Here is a 16,167-nt window from a genome sequence, read left to right as displayed (position 1 = left end):
TTTTCTTCCTTCCTTCTTTTCCCTTTTATTTATATTTATTTATTTACTTACTTACTTACTTATGTGAGAAACATGAAAAATATCTTGAAGTTGGTTAGTATGTTACTACAATAAAGGCTTTTGGCTTTTTAAAAGTAAAATTAATTTAAAAATTAATGCTCATTACTGAAGAAAATATTTTGCTGAAGCATTTTATTCTACAGAAAGGCAGAGATACAAGCAGCACGATGAAGCCATTCATCATAGTCAGCTTCAAACTGGCAGAGCTCAGGCCAAGCACAGGCTCTGCGGAAGATTTCACGGTCCATTAGGTAAATACACGGATAAAATGGACCCAGCGCCAAAGATCACGAAGCCAATTACCGATCATGTTTAATTTCGCCCTGCTAAGTCCCAGAAGTAATTGTTGCCTTCCTAGTTTCAAAATATCCAAATGCAATGTTCAATCAACATTCTGAACACTCCAGAAAGCTTTATAATATTCCATAATGTAGAGTCGTTAGCTTTAGCTGAAACCCCAGCTAAAACTTTCTGAAGTATTTTTCACGACAGCATGATGGACAATTTTAAGTATGCATTTTTCTGTGTGAAGTAAAGATTTGAGGCACGTGGTTAGTTGTCTGCGTTTGCGTAAGATTCAATTGATTTTACGGGAGACCCGCTGACTCGTGTTCCATTTCGGAGCATTCTGTCCTACCCCTCTACGCGTGTCTGTATTCAGACTAGAATAGTACGAAATGAGCCTTTTCTATTTTAAATATTCAAGAGTTTTATATTCAAAATTTCTTCTCTCGCTGTCAAACTAGTTTGCCTAAAGGCAAGGTAAGATCAAGTTAGATTCTCAAAGGTAGCATTAAATTTTATCATGGCATTCATCATAATATACAGTTTGCTTAATATGCAAATAGAGTACATGGATTCAAAGAATAAAGGATTTTTAGGTAGCGTGTGAAATCCAAGGGACCACTTTTATAGAATAGATTCCTTTTAAATTTACATTTCCATCATTTTAATGAAAACATAGGGTAAACAAATTATAATAGAAATGTTTTAAGTTACCATTTTCCATTCAAATTTACTTCTGCTGGGTTATTTTTTATGACAGCTCTTTATTTAAAACTAAAATGAATAAAAATAGAAGAGAAAAACTAAAATATATAGTAAAGGAATCATTACCTCAGCCTTTTTGGAGAGCTCCATCCAGTCATTTTTGTTGTAACTACACATGATGCTAGCAATCACAATCTTAAAAAAAAAAAAGAATATTATTTCAAATAGTTATGCCATTGTACACAAGGGTATATTAATACTCACATCTACATGTTTGTGATAGTAAGCTATATTCTAAAAATTAGTTTTCCATCTGTTGAAAGAAACCATTAAAAACCAGCAAGGTATTAGAGTGACGCAAAGGATGAGATTTGGGGCTTCAGACGTACATTAGAGATGTTCTCATTTACTGTCTTTGAATATTAAGCAAGTTACTCACCTTTTCTAATCCTCAGCCTTCTCATTTTTAAAAGAGATAATAATACTGACTTTGCCAACCTCAGAAAGTGATAGTGCGAACGACATGAATTTGTGTATGTGAGAGGGTTGTCTAAATTACACAATGCCATGGAAATATTTATTAACATAATTAGTGGTATAGCTAAAAGGTGACAAGGTATGGAAAAGAAATAAATTAGTGTCTTCTTCAATCACATCTTATTATATAGTATGGATAATAACACCTTACACAGCCGGAGCGCATTCTAGTTTTACGTTTTGTTAAATGTTGATTATTTAAGTACAGCCTTACAGTAACCTTCTCATGGAGACGATAGAGCGCAGCAGTTACTCGCATTTGCTCTGAAGCCAGGGGGTCCAGGTGAGAGCTCAGACTCTGCCACGGACTGTGCGGCCCTGGGCAGGATACTCAGTTTCCTCATGGGTTAAATATGGGTAATGGTACTGCCTGCTCAGAAAAGTATTAATAGAACTGCTAAGACTCACACGGCTCTGATGATGTGCTGGGCACGTTCTTAATGGTTTGTACTTTATTGACTTAATCATTCCCAACATTACTCTCCCCATTTTACAGATGAAGATGTTGAGGCACTGAGATGAGCTAAGAGGGACCAGAGCCGGGACTCAGACCCAGCAATTGGACTGGGAGCCTGAGTTTTTAACTATTAGGTTTCACTAGCCTAATATAAGTACTCGATACATGTCAGTTACTATTTTTTTATTATGGCTGTTTAAAGACTACGAGATTGTAACACAAAGAGCCTGCGTCAAGCTGAAAGTCACAGAGCCTAGTGGAAGAGTCCACTGAGGGCTCTCACCACATACAGCTTTTCAATGTATGTCTGAAAAAACACAAACAAAACGAAAACAAGGATGTGCTGCAAAAGTCAGCTGAATGCTTTTCACATCAAGAGAGAGACAGAAAACAAGTTGTGATCGTATTGGACAGAGTTCTGAATAGGAGAGTTCTAAACACTGAATAGCCTGTCCTTGATGCTGGGTCCGTTTTCTCTCTCCTGTGGGACTGTCGTCTCCCTGGGGGCTGGGACTGCTCTGTGAGATTCACCATTTCGTCTGTAGTGACCAGCATGATGTCTGGCACTTAGGAAGACTGACTGGATAAACGCATGAGGTCACTAAAGGTTTAGAAACAGGGAGTGGCTTTATCAGCTCATCCTTTAAGGATGAAGCAGAAATGAAAATCTTGAGTTCGAAAAGGGGAAAAAGAAACAATTAGTGAAAACTGTTGGCAAATAATTATTATATGAGTCAGAGGGAAGAGTGAGCAGGGCTGTTACAGGTGTTGGTCGGGGTGATGGAGAAAAGCGTCAGATGTCAACACACACCGGACTTGTGAACTAGAAGGAACAACTAAGAAGAACCAGGAGGTCTGAGAGGCTGATCCTGAGTGACAGAAAGATCCCAGAAATTCAGTCAGATAGAGGGAGACAGGACAAACAGTACAGTCAGAGAGATTCCTCTTCAGAGAGAAGAACAAAGAAAGAAAAGTAAAAACAGATGATGAATAGAGGAGAAAAGTTAAGAATGCCTAATTATTTTTTGATTGAGTTTAGGATTCAACTTTTGTGTCCAGTGAGGATGCAGCTTTTAAGAATTTGGGAGAAAAATGTAAAAATGATCCATGGCCTTTGCTCTAGGGGCTAAAAGAAAGTAAAAAGTCAAATTCCAAACTTGCCCATTTGCAGACAAAAAAAGGTCACGAGCACAATCATGCATCTTCAGTAAGACATGGTTTTTTTGCCTTTTCCACGTGACTGGATGGCAGGGAAAGCTGCCCCACCCCCCCAGCTGGAAACCAGACCAGGGACGAAACACCACAGGGGACACCAGGTCTCCCGGGACTAGACTAACACCTCTTTGTGAGTATCCCTCACATTAAAAAACAATAAACCAGCAAAAACCAACCAAACACAAAAGCCTCATTTGAAAAGACAGTCAACTGGGATGAAGGCTGGGGGCAGGTGACAGATTCCTATTGTCCTCACTGGCCTCAAGGTCAGCTGAGAAAACAAACTCTTTTTCAATGGTTAATCTAAGGATTTAGGGAAGAAGCAGCATTCCCAAGCTTGTTGGTACAACTTCAAGGGCAGGGCCAGATCCAAGATGCAGACTGAAAAGACAGCTTTAGCATTAGATGCTTCCTGTCCTGCGGTGGAAGAGACAAACAATACACGTAGGGTTTCAGGGAGTTTTATTATTCAAAGCAAATCAGGACAAAAACAAAAACAAAACAGGTCTCCAGTTAGAACAAAGTAATTCCCAAGTTCACATCCCCATACAAACAGCCTAGTGGCTGCTAAATCAGTACCGCGCCCTCTCCAGTGCTGCTCTCGGGCCGTGGGGGACAATCCGGAGGGTCCTTCTGGTGGACAGGGTGCAGGGAGCAGATGGGCTGACCAGAGACAGCCACAGTCAGGGAAGGAAGGCCTACCAGCACTGACAACTGGACCTGAAGCACGCTATCAACTGGTGGCTGACAGAGTTCCTCTTCACCAAGCGGCAATTTTTACTTCGGTAAAGCTGTTTTGGCATCAAATATATATTGACTATGCCAGTATTGGTCAAAATCATCACTGGCCTGTAAGTGCCAAGACTCACAAGGAGCTTGCTTGGACTTGATGGAGAGAAATAAGCATCACTGAGAAAATCGTCCTGACCACCAAGAACACCAGTGCCATCAGATGCCCAGACGCGCAGCGGCTGGACACGGTTTGGGGCAGGCTGTCACCCGGCAGGGCGACCACAGGCAGGAGAGGCAGAAGATGTTGAGCAGATACAAGTTTCGTTTGTGTGCTCCGAGCAGCCAAGCACCTCCCTGCTCTTCTCTCCTCATCTCTAAGCACAGACTCTGCCTTCTTGCCCCAAAAGCTGGGAAAATGACCCCAACAGAGTTAATCAGGGTGCTCAGCTGTTCTGCTCTCATTACAGTCCTTCAGTGGAGCTGGGATAAGGGCTTTTTTTTCTCTTTGGTCCCCTAAATTAGAATGAAATGTGTTCAGAGCAGCTGGTGATCACTGACTGACTCTTAACCAGCCGACCCTCCCACCTCCACCCAAAGCTCCCGCACTAGGTAATAATAAAGCAGAGACAGAGGAAAGCAGAGGTGCAGGGCGGGGAGACGTCACCACCACTTCTGGGTCAGGTGCACCAACAGGCTAGTACACGTGAACCGACAGATACCACTTGGGGCTTAAGAAAATTCACGTTATATTCTGGTTTCTGTCACTGGGAGTCTTGACAGTTACTACGTGCAAAACTAAAATTGTCACTTTCAAAATAAATTCCTAAGCTTTTTTTTTTTTCTGCCAAGTAAATTTAAGGGAAAAAAATCACTTTATACATTATTTTTAAAATGCTAAATTATCTAAGCAGTCTAAATATCTTTGTCTAAAACCAAGGGATGGTTTGTGAAAATATATGGTGACATTTTATTTCTGAGGAATAAAGATGACCCCGAAATCATTTTATTCTTTATTAAAAGATAATAAGAATTTTTCAAAAAAATCAGGCTAAAAGACTTTAACACTAAAAGGACACTGGACATCGTTTAATCTTTCTTTGATGATTAGAGAGCCCTTCAGTGTTTTGCTGTGCTTGGTATTTAATCAAGCAAGAGAAGACAGGTTTTTTTTTTCCTTTAAAAAAGAGAATTGATGTATATTTTATATTGTGAAACATCATGAAATGTTACTAGAAATGAATACTCAATGAAACATTTTTAAAACAGAGTACATTTTCCTATATTTCACTTAATTTATGTCATCTCTAGTGTTCCATTTTTCATGGCTCATATTTTAGAACATTAGCGGATGAGTTTACACAGAAAAGCCAAATGCTATGTAGTGTTTTAACTACATCCTACTTTTTATGAGTCAAACAAAGCCAGTTAATCAATTAATATGCAAACGAGCACCCCCTGTGGAAGACGCGGGAACACATGCAAAGGGGATCAAGACACTGACTCAGAGTCTTTGTTTATTCAACATTCAGCCAATAATTCTTGAGACCTTCTATGCGTCAGTAACTGTTAACTCTGAGCTAGTGAACAGAACAGGAAAAGTCCCTACCTTCCTATAGCTTACATTTTAGGGAGCGAAAAAGGCATTCAAAAACGCAGTATTAGGACTATTTCCAGGTCAGGATTAAGGCAGTAATAGAGGAGAGCAGAATCACGGGGGGCACAGAGCCATATTAAGTGATGGTTAGCAAAGGACTCTCTGAGTTGAGACACAAAAGATAAAAAGGGGAAGAACAGAATGGGGAAGTGGGTGAAAGCCGGCATTCCAGGTGGAGGGATCTCCATGCGCAGAGCCTGGGGCAGGAGCGAGCGTGGCGTGCTTAAGAAGAACAGAAGGCCTTTGTGGATGGTGTTTCATCTCACGCGAGACAAGTGTAAGAGTAAGTGAGAGAAGCAGGCAGTAGCCATGCCTCTGGGAGATGAAACTCGTGGGAGTCTGGGTTTTCTTGTAGACGTGATGGGGGGGATCCTGAAAGGTTTAAAGGAGAAGGATGAAATGATCTGACCTGCATTCTCAAAAGACGCTTCTGGCTATTTTAGAGGGAATGGAATGAGGGGGTGGGAGGGTAAAGCCAGAGTCCAGTTCAGGTGAAATAATCTGGCTTGCGTGATATTTATGGAGATGCTGAGAAGTGAAAAATTGTCAGCTAGAACTAACAAGATGGGATCGATGGTTAGAGTCAGGAGGTGAGAGAAAAGGAGAAATTAAGAAATAAATTACTGGCTTGAGTGGCACACGGACACTTTACTGAGACGGAGCAAAGCCCAGGGAGGGGACTAGTCGGGGGCTATCAAGAGGTTCAGATTTAACGTGTTACATATAAATGTCTAGTGAGCATCCCATTGGTGAGGACATCGATTGTACTCCTGGATACACAAGTCCAGAACTGACTAGAGGTCAGGGATGAAAGTATACATTTTAGAGACTTGAACATTTAATGAGACTTAAAGCTACCTGGCTAAGCGACTTCACAAACAGAAGAGAATAAAACAGGAAAAGAAAGGGACCAGGGCTGACCTAGAGACACACGAAAACGCGATGTCACAAATGCAAGAGAGGGAGGCGTTGCAAAAAGTAAGGGGCAATCAACCGTGATGAATTCTTCTGAGAATTTGCGTGTAAAAACAGATGTGTCCACAGGATTTGGTGATGTGGAAACCACTGGTAACCTTCACGAGGAGAGTGTCAGTGAATCAGGGAAGACGGAAGCCAAACTGGAGTAGACTGAGTGAAGAGACTACAAAGAAGTGGGGCGAAGTGATACACGAAGCCCTCTTACAGTGCTGGTGGGCTAGCTCGAAGACAATGGAGGCAGCGGACGAAGGGCTGCGGGAAGTCCTGGTGAGATTTTTTTTTTAATGGACCATATTTTAGTGTGTTTCTCTGCTTCTAGAAATGATGTGGAAAAGAGGAAAAAACTGTTGAAAAGGCAAGAGGTGATGATGAATCTAGCACGTAAGGAGAGAAAGTAACTTTTACAAGAAGCAGAGGCATTGTTTCCAGCTCAACAAGGTGGAAAGGAGGAGAAGAGAGAAAAAATGGAAATGGATGCAGTTGAGCTCATAGATTTGGTGTGGAAAAGGTGAAACGATCCTTCCTGGTGTTTAAATTTTCTGTCTGAAGTGTAGGTGAGGTCTCCTGCCTACAGTAGAGAACTGGCGACAGAGGTTTAGTGGTGCGAGAGGGAGATGGAAGTACTGAACTAGCCATCTAAGAAACGGGGATGCAGATTCACCAGGAAATTGTAACAAGATTACTAGACCACAAAGGCAGAGGCATTTAATCAGGCCTGATAACGTTTTTGGAAAATACGACTAGTTAAAGCAAAAGGACTATAATTTAGAAAATTAGAACACGGACTAGACCCCCCTTTCTATGACTGACCATAAAGCAGGTTTCACAGATCTTTTTCTCGTTGAGACCCATCTTATCGAGATGTTTTTTGGTGCTTTGGTCATTAAAATTTGATATATTCCCTAAAAGGGCATTTTCCATCTAATTCTTCTTTATAGAGAACACTTATAAATTGCAAGTTTCATAGTTGTGACTTTCATTTTGACTAATGAGTATAACTTAAAGTGTATACTCTTTGTATACACATCTAATTTCTATGAAACAATAATGTCCTAAAGCATATAAAATGCCAACTCTAATAATTTATGAATCAGATTTTGCATGTTGTTTCTCCCTGAAAAATACTCAAAGGTTAAAAAAAAAAACAAATCAACAAAAAAACGAAAACAGGAAAACAAGTTTCTTGTCTGCAACAAGAAAAAGAAAAAGTCATGTTAAATGGCTTCGACTGTCATCCTTCCAAACTTTCAAATTAAAGAATCACAGTTTATGGTCAAATTATTTTTTTATAATTACATTTCCTTATGGTATAAGTAAAATGACTTTACTAAGTATTTTTCCCAAGCTGAATTATAATAAAGTCTGCATGTCAGAATTTAAGGTGAAGAACAGCATAAAACTTCCAGCTGGTCACAAGCAGACTGTCTTGTCAAATTCCCATGTACTTAGAGTCTATGATTAAAACACGGCTCGGAAACACTGTTTTGGTATTCTGTAATCATACTGTGAACTACATTGGAAATTCAGTCAACAATTCAGCTTCAAGACAACCTAAATTTTTTATAGGGAAAAACTGCAAAGTGACAAAGGTGAACAATTGTAAATTACAAGTAGCTGAGTTAGGTTTTGTCAAACAATTTAACAAAATCATTTGTTAACACTCCTGGGATCATGTTATATTGAGGAGGAAACATAGCATGGGACATGTGTTTGTCAAAGACACTTAAACTAAGAAAATATGCTTATTAAATATTAATTAACTGTACAACATTCAAATTGTGAATGCTCTTTATAGCTTAGTACAAATGTAGTGGAAGTGAGAAATGGTACGATTTTCCGGAAATGCAGGCATTGAGAGTAGAAGATTAAAAGTAAAACTCGTAAGCTCTTCAAATTTCATACGGTCATTGCTCATTTAATGGTTACAAATGAGAACAGTACTCCTAAAGTTGTCTTCTATAATATTTCAAAATTCATCATTTTCTTTGCTTATTTTGGGACCAACAAAAACCTTGCTTACACAATTATTCCTAATATTAAAAAGTCATGTTTAAAGTTATACAGTATGTGCAGAGTTTCCATAGAAAATCAAAGATTCTAGTTTTCCACTAGAACAAGAAAAAAACAAGACTACTCAGGAACTCAGCTGCTTTTTCCTATCCTTCTGACTGTGTTTTTATCTAGTTTCTGCCCCCACCGTGTCTAGCAACTGGTCTCCCCTAGGTCACCGGTGACCTTGGCAAACATTATTAGGTAATTTTCAGCCCAAATCTTTACTGGAACTCTCCCCAGCACTGCAACAGTTGACCACCTCCAGCTTGCTGAAACCCTGCTCCGTCACCCTTTGGAGATACATCCTTTTTCCCTTATTTTTCCCGTTTCTTCTCAGGTTCTTCTACCTCTGGCCACCTTCCACATGTTGACGTCCCCAGGTCTACTCATGGTCCTCTTTTAGAGTTGCTGGACATCACATTCACAATGATTTAAGATAAGACCGATATGTAGAAAATTCATAAGGTGTACACCTCCAACTTGTAGTTTTCTCCTGAGTGCAAGAGCAGCACGTTCAACTTCCTTCTAGCCCCCACGTTCAACTTGCCCAAAACCAGACTTAAACTTCTCCACCCTGAATTCGCTCTTTTCTCCATATTAGATACGCTTATACTCCACCCTTCTGTCCCCAGTTAGAAGACGGGGAGGAGATTTTTTTCATTTCTCTCTCATTACCTACATCCAGTTGTTTACCAGATATCCTCTAGTCCACTGGTTCTCAAACCTGGCTGAGCACTGAAATCACCTGGAGAGTTAAATAACATCACCCCAAGATTTGTATGTAGTTTGGCTCAAGAACCAGGGTTTTTCAAGGAGCTCCAGATAATTCTAATGTGCAGTAGTCTGCGAAGTTCGGCTCTAGTTTACTCCCCACATCTCTCTTCTGGGCGTTCCAGACCCTCCAGCATGACTGTCCTCGTTATGATGGTCAACATTCCCCCGGATTCCCGAAGCAGCTGCCTTGTTAGTGTCCCTATCTCTGGTATCAGTCTGTGCCATCTGCCAGACCCTTCTAAGAGACAAATCTGATCATATCACACTTCTGCTTCAAATTCAACTTTGGGATAAAATCCAGCTCTTTAATATGCTATACAAGACCACAATGCAGCATTTGCTCCAACCACACTGAATTACTTTGCTTCCTGAATGGAACTTGTATTCTGCATTCTCTTGACCATATGTCTGTTCCTTTTGTCTGAATGAATAAGGCATGGTCCCTGTGCTCTAGGAGCATATGGTATAATAAAGGAGACATATGTAAATTGGTACAAAAATAATTATAGTGTATGAACCAGGATATAGGGAGAGCAGAAAGGAATGAGTGATTATTCTGTACCTGTGTGAATCGGGGGAGGCCTCATAGAAAAGTAACTCAATTGAGTCTGAAATCATCGATGAGTATTTATTGGAAATTGATTAGAAATAAAAAGGCCAAGAGTACTTTAGTCGTAGTCAGAAGTAGAAACAAAGGCCTGGGATGCTATGTTTAAGGAATATGCTCTGTTTAATGAATCTTGTGTAGTTCAGTTTAGCTTTGGGGAAATGAATGGCTACTCTTCATTGGCGGGAGAACTGTATGCACAGGTAAGAACCACACTTATTCAGACAAGGGACTAAAACAATAGTTTCTGACCAGCTCAACATTTGGATTTGAATTTTTGATTATTCTGTCTAGTAAATTCCTGCTCCTCTTTTTGACCTTAAATTTTCTATGAGGCCCAAGCTGGTCACCTTTCCTCCCTCGTGTCAGGCACCCCTCTTCTGAGATGCCACAGCATCCTTTGCATTTCTCTGTCATAACATTTATTATATTGCATTGCATTGTTTCTATGTTTTTCAAAAAAATGGGCAAAGTTTTGGGGGGTAGGATCCAGCTTTTCATCTCTGTTATCTTTAGTATCTAGTGGTATATCTTGCATTCGATTGGGATTTAATAAACATTTGTCTCAAAGGAATATTGAAATAGATAGCTGAGAAAAGGAATCGCAAGCAACGCATTTGCAAGTAATGCAAGTACCAAAATAATGTATCACATTTACAATGTCTGAATGCGAGTAAATTTCTACATTCTAGAGAGAGAATGAGAAGGACAGATAGGTGGGACCAGGTAAGAGGTTCAAGAACTTCTCAAATTTTATAACGTGTATTTATATCAAAGAATAATAATCCATTATATTTGTTTACATGTTTACACTTAATACACATTTTCACATACATTATTTCATTTATCCCACATAATAATTTTGAATTTAGGAAACTTTATACTGAGAATAAAGAACACAGCTAATTTAAGGTCCTTTCCCAGGGCAGAGTTAATCAGCAGCAGAAGCAGGGATTAAGCTCAGGTCTTTTGACTCCAAGTTCCTCCTGACTACATCAAGACTATACTCTATTGATTTCCTATCCTTTCAATTTACATTAGAGATTCTAGTTGATTTTGTGTCCTTAACCCTCTTGTGATAAATTATTTGAAAGAAAATGTTCCCCTCCCTGTATCCACACCCTTTTGCACTGTAACTGTGCAGATACTCCCATCAAGGGGGCGTTTATGTACCCACCTCTTGAATATGGGCTGCTTTTGTGACTCATTTTAATCAACAGAACATGGCAGAAGTGAGGTTGTGCCAGTGTCAAACCAAGGTTTGAAGAGGTCTTGTCCTCTCTGCCTACTCCCTTGAAGTCCCGCTGGCCACATGGTCAGGCTAGCATATCCTGCTGAGGGATCAGAGGCTGTACGGAAAAGGGATGGACCGTCCTTTTGGATGGCATCAGCTGAGGCCACCTGAGACCAGCCAGTCCCCAGTCCACCTGAAAGCTGACTATAGACGGAGTGAGACCAGCTGAGATCAGAAGAACCACAGATCTTAGTTCAGCCCAAATTGCTAACATGCACGAAGAATTGTGAACTAAATCAATAGTTGCTTCAATCAACTAAGTTTGGGTGTTTTGTTACGTAGCCCACGCTAACTGATACCACCTTTAGTAAGCTTAAAAATAAGGATGAGCACTTGCTGTGTACTTGCATGCGCCAAGGCCCACGTTAAGCATTTCACATTCATTATCTCTAATCATGATAGAGTGCAAACTATTAACCCCGATTTACAGATAGGAAAAACAAAACTTATTTCAAGAGGTTAAATAACTACTCATGGTTGTATGGCTAACAAGGGTAAATATAAGTCTTGGACTGTCTGGCTATAATATTCTTTTCTCTGAATCATTTTTCTGTGCTCCTTAATCACAAGTTTATAGAAAACCTTGTGGGTTTATTTTTATACATGGTGGATTTCATTCAATGTGTGTCAATTTTTATTACTTTCATTCTCAGAGGCTAACCTTATTTCTACGTTCTTGCTCAGTGTATTACTTCCCTGTAACTCAGAAGACACCACCTAAGCCAAGATAGGCAGATGGAACAGCCGAGGAAATCATCCAGTCAGAGGGAAGATCAGGTGAGAGAGGCCCATGCAATGATTCCCTGTTCCCTAACTACTTACACACGTGAAGAAATGAAAACAGGGCATGTCGGCCCTTTATGATCTGGCCCCACATCACCCCACTGCCCACTCACTCTTCAAGTTCTAACACACGCTGACCTCCAGCACACCGCCCTCAGTGGCCTCAGAGATCGTGGTGTTTGGGCGTGGCGCACCTGCCTCTAGTCCAGGGCCTGCTCCCCGACACCACAGGTTGTGTTTATTTGTACCACTGCCTTCTTTTATTCCACTCAGTGAGAAAGCATGCTAATTTTTATTCCCCTTTATTTTCTTACCATGTGGTCCAGCATGGCAGAGCACCGCCTGTGCATTTAATAAAAGTCTGTAGGAGGAAGGATGACCTCTTGATATTTTATTATTAATTAAAAAAAAAATTCTGGTTCATCTCTATAGCACTTGCTGCAATAACGGTGACAAAAGGCACGTGTGAAGCTACCAAGTCCACCATGTATCTTCATACCTAGAAGCCATTAACTGGCCTCATAGCATCATTTGGCACTGGCTTTAATCTATGATGTCTAACTGTATTTAGCTTGTTGACCTATCACCATTGACCCTTCACCGAGGTTGCAGTAAGTCAAGTGAAGTCATACAATCTGAATTCACTGTACACAAAAATGGTGTTTCCTACGTAAAACCTGTGTATGAGGTTTGATTTTGCTTTTATTTATGTTGCCTATATCGACGTGGTTCATTCAGGGACACAGCCTTTCAAAGGCACATAAAGAGGTTGATATGAAATATGTTATAAAGTATCTATATTTCAATGTGAAACTTCTTCTATCTAGAGGCTGTAACAAATACTCTTTTAATGAACTGCCTTTATAAATTAATAACGTTGGTAATGAATAGTGTTAAAATGTGACATAGGAATTTGAGGTTTAAAAAGAGGCTAGAAAGAAAATAATAATAAAAAAAATCATCAAGATAATTACATGCACTGATGCACTACATTAAATAGTTTGGGCACTTCTTCCAATACCGTACATATAGCACATGGGCGTTGTAAAAGATTACTGAAACATTTTCTGTAAAGACTTTAAATCCCAAATGAAAATTTTATGTAAATACTAAATGTTATTATAATTATTTTATGAGATGTAGCTCCTTTGCTCTCATTAACTATGATTGCATGTTTAATGCACATTCAATTAGACAATCCTGTTGTGTAAGTTAGAGGCATTGTGTTTTCAGTACCGGATGGTAAGCTTCTGGAGGACACACGCTGTGTCTTCCATGTCAGCATGTATCCCCTGTGGGCTGGGGCTGCCTGTCTGTTTAACAATGTACCTGACAGATACTAGGAACTCTGAAAATATTTGTTGAATAAAGAAGTAAAAGAATAGTTGAAATGCAATAAATATTTGTTAAATGCAATCTCTGTAAGCAGTCAAGCGCTTCTAAAAACACACACCTCACTCTTTTCCAACTATACGCTAGTACTTCACAGAAATTCTCTAGAAGTCTAAACTCAATTCACCGGAGAACACGCTGCCCACCCGTGGGAGACTCCGTCCCAGCTGCTCCCTCAGCCTCATTTATTCTTCCCAGACACCCACGGCACACGCCCACGTTTCCTTCCAGTCTCTGCTCAAATGTCTTTGCGTCAGGGACACCTTAAGATTGCAAACCATCCCTTCCCAGCACCGCTTTCTTTCCCATGGCACTTTCTATTTTCTCATTTTATTTAATATTATTTAATGTCTTTTTCTTCTCAGTGGGAACCTAAGCTCCACCAGAGTAAGAAATTCTGGCTACACAACAATACTGGCACATTGTCGATGTCCCTTACTTCTGGAATGGATATTCAAAGGCTAACATGTCATTTAAATGTCTTTGCAGCAGCTACCTGGTCTATAAAATGGGAATAACTTGGTTTACCACACTTATTTCATAGGGATTATTATGAGAATTGCAGGTATTATATATTTGACATTAACTACTTTTTAATGAAATTCAATGATTACTTTTATGACTAAGAGAATAATGTCATATTCAGATTTGCCATTTTCTACAGTTTAGTTAGAGTGCAAACAATGACATTTTGAAATAGCACAATTCTTTGGTTTTAAATATCCACAGATAAGATTTTTAAAAATATGTCATTGGAAAGGGTAGACAGCATCATCTTTATGTGCTCCTTTGATCTTTTTGTAGTGTCATATTGTGGGCATATTTATACATTAATGTAGTTTAAAAAAAGAGGCAGATTTTATAGATATTTAAAAATTATTTTTAGATTTCACTAAAATAACGACCAAATTCACTAGGACACCCTTCTATTAAATTATGTTTCTTGGCTTATATTGCTTTATCAAAACTGAGATTAACATTTTTTTCCACTCGTTTAGAAAAAATTCTAAGAACTGTGAGCCCCAGGCAAGTATGCTTCCCTGATGAGGAAGAGCCAAAGAGCGCCAACACTGCAGATACCATGTTAAGGCCAGAGCAGCATGCTGGGACGGGCTGCAACATGGGATGAAGAAAGTCTGCAGAGTGGGATAGGAGTTAGAAATCGTGCTTTCCCAGAGAGCTCTAAAGAGTATGCACCCTAAACAAAACCGTAAAGCTGGAAGCTGTTCTTCTAACCCACGCTCTGCATGAGACACAAGTATTTCCACTGCTCCTGTCTTTTTTCTGCACTCCTATAATTACCCATTCATCACCCTTCTCCCCATGAGACCACTTCCTTCAGCACCCCTCCCCCTGCCCAGTGAGACATGCACAGAGAAGGAGCTGAGTGGAAACTAGCTGAGACTCAATAAATGAAGGTCCCTGTGTACTCTCTTTTTATACAAATAATCCCATCCTCACTTTTTTCCTGCTTTCCTTCCACCTCTTCATCATATCCCATCCCCACCGCAGTTTCGCTCATCTCAATCAGACCTTTCGGTAAATGGAAATGGAAAGCTACTTCCATGTTTGAATTCGTGCTTCCACCTCCTCCACTCACAGCTGCCGCGTCTGCCAGCAGTGGCCCCTGGTAAACGGTAGCAGAAACAAAACCTCCAACATGCTTCAATTTGCAGGATGATGACTGAGACACAACTAATAAAACATTCATAGTGTCACTGACTATTAATAAATGATTTCCTTGCCTTAACGTGTTGTTGATCTTGGGAATCAACCCAAGATATTTCCACATTTTGCAAACATCTTAGGGTTTCATCTATATTCTGAATTTCAGTTCAAAATGTTCCTTCTCAGAAGCTTGGCACAGTGATTTACAGCAGAAATAATGACAGGATCTTTTTCAAAGAGATCGGAACCTTTTTGGTATAAACTTTATACAGCATAATAAATGTGTTGGCATTTTGAACTTATTTGCATACTATAAAAATAAAACAGAGTGTACAACCAAGTCCCTGTTAAATTCACATTACCTGTTAAATGAAGATACTCAAAAGGCAACCTAACCTAATTAAAGTCAAGAAATGGTATTCAAGCCATACTCACATACTTCGAAGATAATACATATGTGCTAATATTTACAATGCATGCAAAGGGTAATACATCTCATTAAGCACATGGGGAAAAAATTCCTCAAATTTCTTTGCTCTAATTAGTCATTTCACAACATTTTTCTAATATCAATATTAGCTATTTCAGCTGTGGAGCTAAAAGTCACATTTGTCGATAATCAATGCATTAATTAGCTTTTCCAATTCAAAGCAAACTCTGGACTGTCTCAGAGTTTAAAATTTGATTTTTCTTCACAATAATATATTGAAAGTTTGAAAATTAATTTTTTTCTCTTAAATGTTCCTTTTCTTCATTGTTCTCACTTTCCTGTTTGCTCATGATTGTGCAGATGTGGTATCAATGCTGTTTTTAAGGAAAAGCAATGAGGTGTTTGTTTTATAATCTTTTTCTCTGTCTCCCACATATAATTACATGATCTTTGAAACTTTCAAAACAAATAAGAGAAAAACAGCCTTTCAAAACAAAGTAATTGTGTGGCTGGAGTTTGCAGTCCTCTACATTAAGGCTAGATT

General features: G+C 39.4%; 1 protein-coding gene across 1 annotated transcript in view; it reads right to left on the bottom strand.

The window, feature by feature from the left end:
- Window positions 1-16,167, bottom strand: part of DPYD (dihydropyrimidine dehydrogenase) — a 722,107-nt gene that overhangs the window by 250,817 nt on the left and 455,123 nt on the right. The window contains exon 15 of the mRNA XM_072968149.1: window positions 1,177-1,245. Coding sequence (XP_072824250.1) covers window positions 1,177-1,245 — 69 coding nt within the window. The remainder of the gene's footprint in view (window positions 1-1,176; window positions 1,246-16,167) is intronic.

This window comes from Vicugna pacos, chromosome 9 (genome assembly GCF_048564905.1).
Source record: "Vicugna pacos chromosome 9, VicPac4, whole genome shotgun sequence".
NCBI classification, from domain to species: Eukaryota; Metazoa; Chordata; class Mammalia; order Artiodactyla; family Camelidae; genus Vicugna; species Vicugna pacos.
This window is presented reverse-complemented; position numbering and strand designations above follow the sequence as displayed.